Source organism: Passer montanus, unplaced genomic scaffold (assembly GCF_014805655.1).
Source record: "Passer montanus isolate IOZ18808 unplaced genomic scaffold, ASM1480565v1 scaffold6, whole genome shotgun sequence".
NCBI lineage: Eukaryota > Metazoa > Chordata > Aves > Passeriformes > Passeridae > Passer > Passer montanus.
In genome coordinates, this window is record NW_024371037.1 from 271,820 (window position 1) to 283,951 (window position 12,132).

Genomic DNA, 12,132 nt, shown 5'->3' on the forward strand with positions numbered 1-12,132 from the left:
GCTTCACACAGCTTCATCTGGATCACAGCAGGGCACACAAGCTCTGTCCAACAGTGCTGCAGAGCCACCACTCAGATGGCATGAACAAATGGGCTCACTGAGGTGTCCCAGATATGGAGATAGTGGGTTTTGCCCAGAGGCTATCCCTGGCATCAACAGGCAGTCTGTGGGCACTACTAGTGATCCATAGTATGGAGGATTTGTGGATGCAGACTTCAAAAAATAAGCTCTATGATGCTACACACAGCTGTGGGGGCATGGTAAAATAAACTTTCAGGATCAGCATTGGCTGAGGAGCCTCCAGGTGAGAGAGGGAGCTGTCTTCCCACCCACCCACTCACTCACCTGCTGAGCAAGCACAAGGGGAGAGCTGCTGTACCCACCTAAGGTATGGAAAATAAGGTACAGTGTGGGACTTGGCACAGAAACACAGGGTGTTCTGGCACTGTAAACAGCTTTCAGCCAGTGGATGAGGGATAAAACCTCCATGAGATGGGAAGGTACTAGCAAATTCTAGTGCATGAGTGGGCTGAGAGCTAAATCTCTACAGTATTAACTCAGTCTTCGGTGATATTCAAGCTGCAGCTTGCCTCAGATGAAGGCCAGTTAACTCAAGAGAAACCATCACTTACCACAGGCAGGAAATTTTTGAATTCATATGTGAAGCTAATTGAGAGCAGTGCATCTCCTGTTCTTTGAATTCACAACACACCGAAGATCAACCCTAAGCAGCCCTCACGTCTTTCAAGTTTATCTCTAACTGAGGAATTTGCCTGTTTAGTCCGGCAGCTGTCTTCAGGCTAAGTGCAGGTCTGGGTTCTGCAGGGTGGGAAGCACACAGGGATGAGAGTCAGCAGGTCCCTACTAACTGTAATCACTCTGAAGGGGTGGGCTACTCCCAAGACAGACATGAAACAAAAACCATGGCATGTCTCAATCAAAGACATTCAAGGAGGGAGAGAAAAAACAGCAGCTTACTATTGATTACCAGATATGAGAAGAAACCTCATCCCAGTAATGGGAAAACAGTAATATTTGTTCTGAATAGCTCATCCTAGTAGACTGTAGGCTCAAGAGGCCAGTACAGTGGAGACACTCTCCTAGGCATCCACCATTTTACACCTCCTGACCATGGAAGTGGATCCCACCACAGGCACTGCCTAACAACACAGAGAAGTTGTTCCTTTTCTGAGTGATCCAGTGAGTCATTCAGGGCTTTGTTCATCCTATCCCCCAGAATTACTGCACTGCACATCAGACACTCACTGAGAGCTTGTTTCTATGTGCTTTTCTCATGTTTTCTATCATTGAGGTAAAATTATCTTGTGCTCACTTAAAGAGATGCAGAAGGACCTTCTGCCTACAGAACAGTAACATCCTTAAACAGCTTGGATGTCATATATGTATAAGTAACACATAATATACAGAGCATATAAATACAAATATACAGGTATATGCTCCTCTATAATTAAAGGAACATGTCCATACTGAAAATATTTTTATGTTGTGCCAAATGATGAATTCTACCCTGAGGTAATGAGTCAGGTAAAACATTAACATAAGTTTGATGGTATATCTCAAATGCTGAACAAAACTGTGTTTCTATCAGGAGTTTGGGAGAGTGGCTTGAACTTTGCACTTAATTAAAAACACCACTCACTACTGGGTTCAGTAAAATCTGCTGTTCCAAGTACAACCTACAATCATACATGATCCTGTATGTGCAGTGAATGCCAGCCAGTTCATGTGATGCCATTGCTACTGAGCATCATCACCATCAAACATGGGATTGTTCCTATTCCAAACAAGTTCCAAGCACAGCTAAACCTGGTCACTGTCACTAATTCTGGCAGGCTCAGAAGAGCCAAAGGATGAGGACCAAACTCCATCAGAGGCTGACTATATTCTCATCACCCGGGAAGGAAGTGTAGTACTGAGGCAAATAGGGCAGCTGACATTGCTGCTGCTCCTTACACCAGCTGTGCTGTGGACAGGCAGCAGGCTGTTTCTACTATTTTTAATCAGTTTTATTTACCAGGCTGAACTCTTCCCTCTCCTTCCACCTTTCCTTCCAAAATAATTTTTAATTCCATTTTTTCTAAATTTCTTATTAATATATACCTCTTGAGAAAGCAGGTCACACACAGGTTACCTTTAATTCAATACCTCCCATTGACTTTAATGGCTGCAAGATCAGGACCCCACTAAATAATGTGTTTGAGCTATCAGAGTCAGCAAGTGGCCTTCCTCTCTTCCCCACTGTCATCAAACATCTATAATGGCAAGTAACAGGTAAACTGATACTTTGCTACTGGCAACCTGAAAAACTTCTAATATAGAACTGAAACTAGATAATGGTTATAAAACACTCCTAGTTCACTTGTGCTGTCTCACAACTTCTAATTCCTCCCCCTTGATGTCTTCCCTTCCAGAAATTCAATACAGAGCCAACACTTAGTACAAGTTCCATGTGCTTCCCTCAGGCACTTCTACTGAAACCAGCTGGTTTCCTCCAATGTAGGGAGCATCCATTTCCATCACTACACAGTAAATGAAATGGCATTGCTTCCCTTCCTCTGATACAATCTGTTTCCTTACTGCAATGTTTTATGGTACTGGCACATAGCAGGGTTGGTAAGAAAGCATCAAATACTTGAACTGCTTGAACTGACAGAGAACTGGTTTGATGCCTTTCTGCAAACACAGCACAGCAAAGCAAGCTCTGGACTTACCTTTTACTGATGAGGCTCCAGTGTTTGGCCCCAAATGGCAGGGGACCTCCATGATATTAGTTAATTCTAAGTAGTTAATTCTATTTGTTAATTCTAAACCTATTTTTCAACAACAATAAAGATAAATATTACCAAGCACATCACTTCTGAGCTAAGTACAGAAAATACTTTACAGGAGTCACTTCTACACTTGCTTCTCATTTCATTATGGTTATTAGCAAACTGACTTTGTGCAGGGTGACTTTGGATATCACCAGAATGTGTCTATTACGAAAACAGTTGCTGCTGAAGTTTTTTAATGCAAGAAAGACAAATCAATAAATTGGATCTCTAAGGATATCTGTGATGATGATTATGCCATTGGCAAGAGATGTCTAAAAAGGAGCAAAGACCAGAAGCTCCCCAGGCAAACAGCAGAATGGAAAAAGGGGGGAGGAGCACCAAAGGGATGCTGGTGAAGGTAGCCCATGTGGCCCTGCTGCCAGGAAAAGACAGAGGCAGACAGAAGGGAGGAGAGTCCAGAAGGTGAGGATCAAACATGAGCCAGAGACAGGGAGGAGGGAGACAGCCCAGGGGAGCTCTGCATGCTCAGAAAGGTTATGCAGTGTCTGAGCAGAACAAAGGGGCTGTGTAGCCTTGGGATGACGAACTGACACTGCAGTAGGATTCTGGAAAGAGTGGAAGGATGCAATACCTGCGAATTAATATGTGTGCACAGTTTAAGGCAACTCATGAGTTTTGGTACTATGTTATTCAAACATCTCAACTGTGTCAAGTTTAGACACAGCATCCCATTTATCTTGGCACAACTCAAATCCCTAAATTGTCCCTGTCTTTTCAGTCTCCTCACAGGAACTTTACTTCCAGTTTTGTTAAAACATGAAGTAGCTGAGAAACTGCTGTACAAACAAATACCAGCCGAGGTGAAGGCTTAACCCTGGGGCAGGGTGTGGGGACAGCCTGGCAGGCAGGGCTGCAGAGCTGCCTCCAGCTGTTACTGCCCTGCAGCACCCACTCTCTCTTCCACTGCTGGAGAGCTGGTGCGACATCTGCAATTCTCAGATGTGCTGGGAAGTGCTGAGAGCACACTGAGTCCATACTGGTGAGCATATCCTACTTGTGCCATTTACTCAGTGGTGTTGTTTGAGCTCCCCCCTCCAGCCCAAATTTAACCATCCTGCAATAAATGCTGCAAAGGGGAAGGTGATGACCTCAGTCTCTCACACGGACAGCAAAGGGCGCAGTGCAGCTCTCCACACAGTGACCCTGCTTTTCATCACTTTCATGTCACACAAGTGGCAAAGGCAGTGAAGTCAGCAGTGTTTCCTGGTGTTTCCCTCTGCTCTCCCTCTCTGCCCTGAATTTTGTCCTGTTCAGTGGAGACTGGCTCATTTCACTTCAAAAAACTGGGGCAGAAGAAGAAAATGATGACAGGACATATGTGTTAACAACGAGAAAACACCAGCTGCTAACATGGCTCACCTACCAGTCTGCTTGAACCACAGCAAGCCCTGAAAATGAGGCAGGGGTTTATTTTTAACATCTGTGTCAGATCTCTTTGCCTTTTAAAGAGCGTTCCTCTGCTGCTCAGGCCCCTTATCTGTTCCTTGGCACTTCAGTGAGCTGGTCCAGCAGCTCTCCCTGCAGCTGTGCCCAGGAGAAAGCTGGAGTGTCCCTCCACTGCCTCAGCAAGTGCTGTGCACTCTGCCAGAGTAATCCTCTAACAAATATGAACACATGGAAACAGCAGAAGAGCTTCACAGTGTCCACAGATGCATGCATAGCAACACACTGAGTTTCACTCCTATTTCTCTGGGCTCCAGATAGCAGAGAGTATATTGCATGTATTAAGCACAAACCTTCATTAAGTTTTAATTTTTTTTTAAATATAAAATACTAATAGAAAGCTTTTTACTACCTAAATAAAATATCCTTAGGCTAGGAGATCCTATCTAGGAGTCAAAATAAATTTTTAATCCTCCCATTCAAACTGCCACACAAACTGTGATGAAAGGATGCAGCACTGGGAAATAAAAAACTTGCCGATCATATTAATCCTCCATCTTCCATTCAGCTTCCTACACCAGTATCCCATTTCCTTTTTAACAGCCAACAATGCTTCTCTATTTCCTTATGTGATTCCCCTAAAATGCTATCATGTCAGACTTAAAAGCAATGCTTCTTAGTCACTAAATGAACTCTAATTTTTGTTATGGTTTGTAGAAGATCTTTGACATCTACCTGTAAATAGTGACACTGTACACTCTAAAAGCCTGCTTTGTGGTTAGTCATGAAATGGCTGCTCTGCACAGAGAGCCTGCAATCCTTTTAGTTAGTCTGACTGACCTTGTGTGGGTCAGTGGCAGCTGAGGGACAGGGACTGCAAAGTCCACGTCCGAGTGCCATGCAGTGACAACTCTTGAGTTTCTCTTGTGTATCTTTTTATACAGCAGACAAAAAATTACTTAGTAAGACAGTGCTTTATTACTGAAAGCGATGAACCCTTTAATAATCATATTTTCCAAACCAGAGAAGCTAGCGCTAGCTAAACTCGTCATTTGACAAGAAAAGACAGCTATAGGAAAGAATTTTCTTTGTTTCAGAAAATTCTACACTACTGGCTGGTAGTTATTACATTGAAGGCTCCTGCATAACACAATTTTTTAACAAGATACAAGTGAATCAGTTGGTTAGATACACTTATAACAGCTTAAAAAACTAAAAGTGAAAATAGTTCCAAGTACATGAAGCTTTCCCTAGGAGTACTTCCAAAAAAAATGTACTACATGTAGTTTTGCCTTCCTGGGTCAAAACTCAAAAGTCCTATGAGAGAATTTTTGTCCCAGGCAAGGTAAGCAAGACCAGTACCATTTGTGCAGAGCTGTACCAACGTGCCTGGTGAAACAAATAAAACAGGTCACCTGCATATGTCAGGTCAGAGCTAGCTGACCCATGCCTCTGTTGCTGTATAAATAGCAGGGTTATCACCAACACAATTAGCCTTACCTTATTGTAGTACTGCACCTGAACCGAGTGCCACTGCCCGTCGCTGACCCCTCCCGCAATGAACGGGGCCACTGTCGTGGTTGTCTCCCCTGCAAAAACAGGCAGAGGGGAAAATGGGTCACCATCACTGCAAGAAACACAGAGAGATTCTCACTGGGCACAGGATGCAGCCACCTTGCTTCATCAGGGAGGAATTTGGGTTTGTCCTGCAAGACAATAAATCTGCCCAGTTTCATGAAGTTACTCTGGTGCACACAAACCAGCTTCTAGCACATTTGGGTGAATTATGTTCTTTTTTATCCTGCTTCTGCAAAGCGTGGTAGCAGATGCATTGGGTAGATTCAGCTGTTGCTGAAGTGATCAACTGAGGGAGAAATGTGCATTAATTTTTCTGCATTTTTGCCAAAAGCACTTTTTTGGTATGATAGGTATTGTGATGGAATATTTTCTCAGGGAAGGGAAGCTACTCCCTGTTAGAGATGAGAAAGTGAAATGCAGAGGTATTCTAGTACAAATCCCATGGTAACCTTTGGCTCAGCAAAATTTTACCAGTGATTAATGAAATTATTGGCAGCCTTTCAGTGTTTTTATTTGAAAGCAAGACTTTGCCATTGAAATTGGAAAGCTGAAGCTTTTAAGCCAGGACAGAGTCAGCAGACCCAGCTCAGTAACCAGGCATATCTGTTTCGAGGTAGCAGCAAAATAAACATTCATGTTGAAAGTACATAATAGGCCTGGCACAGAGAAGGGATTGCTCACTTTTTTTTTCTTTCTTCCTTTTTTTTTTCCCAAACAGTTGGAAAATTCTACATAATAAACCACAGGAAAAGTAACTCCCCCAGTAAACTAACAAAGCTCATGGTATTGTTGAGCTTAAAATGTACTTTCAACTCTGTATTTGCAACAAATACCTAAGTCAAGTATTACTCTTGTGTCCCCTACTCTCTTTTAACTGCCATCCCATATGTTTCTGTTATTTAAACAATACATATTTCAGCTGAGGATGTATGACATCCTGATGTGATGGTTTTTACCAATCAGTGATAAAATCTATACAAATAATTGGGCTTTTTATTCAGCTATCAAGTGTCTGCAAAAGGAAGATCACTGTTCTGCAATCCTTTCGCTCTGCTTTCTGTGAAAAAGCTGTTGCGACATGTAACACAGTGAGATCAGGTGTCCAAAACTTGTACTGTTCGTTAAAAGCCACTTAAAACTATAAAACATAAACCATTCGCCTTCCAAAGAAAATACCATTTGTAATATGCAGGACCAGACCTGCTCTCAGGTGCAGCAGTGCAAATCTAAATTTAGTTTCATGTATCTTAAAGGAGTTCCTTCACATTTAAATGCATATAAGTGCAAGCAGAATTTATTTTTTTCCCATTCATCCTCAGGGTACCTTCCAAGCAATTTGATTCAAGTTTAGACAGGTGAAGCTGAGCTACAGAAGAAAGAACATCTCTCTGCAGCATGTTATTTCCTTACACTAATCCATTCAGAAACCTGCCTTAAAATCTAATTTGGACAACTTTGAGATAATAAAGGGGAAATGTAACCAGATATCTGCAACCCAAAGGGCCCACATATGCACTCAGCATTGCTGGCAAATCAATGGGGTCACACAGGATTTACCATGGGGTCTGAGGGCAGCAGCCATCACTGGTGATGAGTGTGCAACACCAATGTAGGCTGTGCTTCTGCTTCTATGGCTTTACTGCTTGCAATGTCTCACTTTCCACAAAAATAAAACAGGAGTTGACTGGAACCCACATGTCTATTCTGAATATGGATAATGGGAAATAGCAGGATTATTTCCTGAATTATGTGTCCAATATAGAGGCACAAATATTTCACTTGACCTACACATAACTCCACTTGACTTACAGGACAACAGCCCTTTCCAGATATTTGTTTTAGTCTCAGGAGAAAAATACCTTAAACCTGTGACAACCAGAGTTTGTCTGCACTACTGAGATTTCATTAAGTCACCAAAGCCTTGCCACTGAAAGCACAGATCTGCTTCTGGGCATATGTCCTGCCTGAACTTTGCTTGTCAGCCCTCCCCTCTCTCTTCTCCTACAAGCACCAAAGGCACTGGCTTAGTCCTAGTGCAGAAAGCAGCCAAAGCTGCCACTTGTTGTTTCCTGGCCCACTGTAGCAATGAGCATGCAGCTCTCCTCAATTTGTTGTTGTTTATGGCTTCTTCTAAGAGGAGTTGCTTCTCCAGGGCAGAAATGCATTCTAGAGACAGCACGGCTCCTCCTCAGTCTCTAATAAATGGCAGGCCATTTTCACTTCTGCTAGCTTTTCCTTTGGCTTGCGTAGATTTTTAAGATAACATTTATGCACCTCTGATGGTGTAGTGTAAAAATGCATAAACACATAACATTTATCACAGTATGATAAAATGAAGTCTCATTTAAATGTAAGCAAACATTGGCTTGGAGGCCAACATTCAGGCTAGTGCCAATCTTTTATAGTAGTCATAAACTCTGGCTTTTATAGCTGATATGTTGACAATCTCCTGCCTACGACAGCGAGCGTAATCGCCACAAACCGCTACAATCTGGAGTACACCCGGCATCAGTTGTTTACTGTGCAATGTCAGCCAGTAAATTAATGAGGCAGCAAATAGCCATATAAAATCACTGAAGTGCATTTCCAAACGGCTTGAGAGGATCTTCTGACTTGAAGCAGAAATGCTCGACTCAAGTGAAAGCTCACCTGCAGAGAAGGTGAGCTGGATCTGCTCCTCAATGATCTCCAAGGCAATGAAGTCGTGCTTCTCGTTGAAACGCCCATTGTAGAGGAGGAGAGCATTCCTCTCCCTGGTTGCAAACCTAGAACACAGAGACATGGAGTTAGTTTGTGCTCAGCAGCTTATGGATTAAAGACTGATGGTCAAGTCACCCAGAAGAAAGAAGGCATTGTGTTTGGCAGATAAACAAGCCTTTGAATCAATCTTCAGACTGAAAATTGTAAAACTGAGGAGTCAGCCGCAGGATAAATCTACTCTTTCACAATCAACAAGGCAAGCAGATGGAAATTACAGAAATCTACTCTGCAAAGATCTGCTGACCCTCACGAGGGCTAAAATTAGGCAGACACAAGATGCAACAGCAGTATCTGACACTGGCCAAACAGTAGCACTTACTACACTCTGCAAACAGTCTGACAGCTAGAAAGCATTTTCACTTCAAAGGGGCGATCCTTGGTGCCTGCTTGCTGTCTAAATGCTACAGCGTGCTAGGACAGTCATCAACAGATTAAAAAAGCCTGATGGGGAAGTAAGGGGAAAGAAAGATAAGAGTTACTTTAATAATGCCATGTGGAAAATCAGAGCTAGTCAATCAACAGGTCAGTCAACTGGAAGAAGGAAAATAAACACTCAAATTATTTCACTAGATCAGCACTAACAGGTGCATTTGGATTTTGTTTTTCCTGTGCTACTAATATGGGATGTATCTTTCTTGTAGAAAAAGGGGAAACCTCACTTTTAAAAAAGCCTATTCTTTTTGTCAGCACAGACCATTTAAAAAATATCTGCTTGTTGTATTTTATATTTTTAATTGAATTCTCTTATCTCTGGAGAGTCACACACAGCTTTCATCTACTCAGAAATGCAAAAAAAAAATTACACTTTACATAAACATTTTCACAAAGATAAATATTAGATAAAGAGAGAAAAAAAGAGAAACCATGGGAATTTCTTGTGTTTCCCAATGGCAATTTAGTCTGATTTTGTATCGTGAACTTCAGGAAATATTCCTGATTTAAATTAACCCACTTTTCCTACAAATGAATGAAATGCTGAACACAGCTAATGAAATGAAATTTGTCTTCTACAGACACAAGAAGTGACTCTCGTGCCTGTCATATCATGTCTAATAGCAAGACTCTCACGTGATGCAGCAAAACCTGCATTTTGGAGAATGGGAATCAAGCAGTATTCTAGAATACCAGGGTTGGTATTTGAAAGAAAAAGTTTCAAAGACAGAGAATAATTTTTACCAGAATTTTTTGTCAGACATATGTATGCCGTGGATAACACTGAGTAGAGACCTTTCAGAATCTGAGCTACATGGAAATCAGAAATTTTATTAATATATTTCTAAATGTTTTTAAAGGCTATTGAATTGTTCTGGTTCAAAAAACAGAAGTAAAAAATTTGATATTTTCTGTAAAGTTCAAATTTCAAAGAATATGCATTATAGTCCATAAAAATATTAATTAATGTTTTGATTACTTTTAATCAGTTTTTATATACATATTTATTTCTAGTTTTATAATAGTGTATTAGTATACCGATAAAATGCAAACTAAATTAATTACAGCAATACCATTGAAATATATCAGTATTATCAAAACATGGATTTAGTTCTCACTTTTCACCATCAAACATTTCATCCAAAGGAATACAGTTACTGTAAAACATTTCCCAAGCCTATTTTTTCATTAATAACTGCTTCATCCAAATATTTTGATCACATCTATCCAGAATATATATGAGCAAAGGAAAAGATAATAATACAAGTGGTGCTTTTACAGTGGGCAGGAAGATTTAGCCTGGCAGCAATAACAGGAACCTTAGTTTTTTTGAATAAATTGTCTCATATTCTTACAATTTCCTACCATAATTTTATGAATAAATAATAAATAAACAATATGAAACCATTCTTCATTAAACCATTACATTTATAAGCCATTTTCGATACTAAGTATGAAACCATTCTTCATTAAACCATTACATTATTATGCCATTTTCTATATTTCTTTGTCTGTGCTCAGTTCCATTCTTTGCCACTAGTCAAAAGCAACTTTTATATTATACTCGTTAAAAGCACTACTGCTTTGGAACTTGTCTCGCTGTCACCCACCAGCTGGAGGAAAAAATTGGTTTTTAATAGCAGGGGTATCTTGCATTTCATGACACAGGAAGCAAAAGACTCTTACAGAATTTTGCATAAATAATTTGAAAACCTCTCCACTAACAGTGTCTAGTGGAGTGAAGGAGTAGTAAGTGTTGGAATTAAGCAAGGAAGATACATGATATTGGGAGGAGAAAGACATGCATGGTCAGTAACCTAAATACTTTTAAAAAACATTTTAGTTATGAGACTGGACAATGCAAATATTCTGCTCTTTGCTAGGAGTGGGTCATGAGCCACTGGAGGCTGAGGGAAGCTGGACGCCCTGGGATTTTATGAATGCTCCCAAATCACAAAATATGTAATGCTAAATCATCTTCATAAGCAGTCAAACTGCTAATTCTTGCTGATCCTTACATAATGTTTCCTCCTCCACTGAAGGATAATAAAAGCCAAAGAAACAGCTAGTGTAAATAAAAGTGAACTTCAGGTATGAAAAGCTAAATGTGTCGCCATTCCAGACAATGTGGAATGAACCTCATAACGGCCTAGAATTCTTATAGTCACACCAAATGGAGTAAGTAGTGTTTAGCTCATGACTAAATAGGCCATTGTGATTCTAAAGATGGTGAAGAAGCCCTGGTGTAAGGACTACCTTTGTACAGTACTTTGCTACTTCTCAATAACCTCTACACAGGGCATTTGAGTAATTTTAACTTGAAGCAACCTAAACGTCAAAGCTCTCCAAAAGCCTGAAAAATGACACCTCATGGCTGAGGGGACAAGTCAAGGGTAGTGCAGGCAATTCATGCTGGCAGCCAGCCCAGACTGCGCCTTTGTTTGCTCTCACTGTGGGTCTGACAAATCCAACAGAGCCTTTTGCTCCTCAATTTTTCCTGTGTGCTTAGACCTGATGCTCTAAAACAATCTTCACAGGCACAACTCTCCCTTGCCTTGGCTTGTGTGCAAACCACATCTCTGCTTTCCGATTTAACCAAAATTTCAAGATTCCATAAAATGTTGACTTTAGGATTAAGGCAGATGAAAGATAAAATGGTAGAAATGATAGAATGGTTTGGGTTGGAAGGGACCATAAAGACCATCCAGTTCCAATGCCCTGCCATGGGCAGGGACAGCTGCCACTAGACCAGGTTGCTTCAAGTCCCTTCCAGCCTGGCCTTGAACATTTACAAGGAGCACTACTTGGAGAGTCTCCCTGGGATTTTAGCTCAGGAAGGTAAACAATACTAAAGGACAGGATTGAAAAGCATGCTGTAAAGAAGTGACTTGGCTCCTGACAGATATGAAACACCGGGTAATGGCTGGGTGCTGGAGGAGACATAAGCCTGAAGACTGTCTGACCTCCCTGAGCACTTTCTCTGAGCAGAAACACACACAGGTCTGCCCTTGCAGCTGCTGTTGTACCTATCCAAAAATCCCCAGCTCTGCTCTTTGGGGTCAGGAGTAACACATTTTGTGTTGCTTACTCAGCTTTCCCTCAGTGAGGGAAAACCAAAAGTCAA

The 12,132-nt window shown here is 41.2% G+C and overlaps 1 protein-coding gene across 7 annotated transcripts in view; it reads right to left on the reverse strand.

Annotated features, from left to right (window-relative positions):
* Nucleotides 1-12,132, reverse strand: part of CELSR1 (cadherin EGF LAG seven-pass G-type receptor 1) — a 164,940-nt gene that overhangs the window by 62,288 nt on the left and 90,520 nt on the right. For all 7 annotated transcript variants that reach the window (XM_039726848.1, XM_039726846.1, XM_039726842.1 and 4 more), the window contains exons 4-5: nucleotides 8,466-8,581; nucleotides 5,739-5,827 (exon numbers count right to left, since the gene is read on the reverse strand). In XM_039726848.1, coding sequence (XP_039582782.1) covers nucleotides 5,739-5,827; nucleotides 8,466-8,581 — 205 coding nt within the window. The remainder of the gene's footprint in view (nucleotides 1-5,738; nucleotides 5,828-8,465; nucleotides 8,582-12,132) is intronic.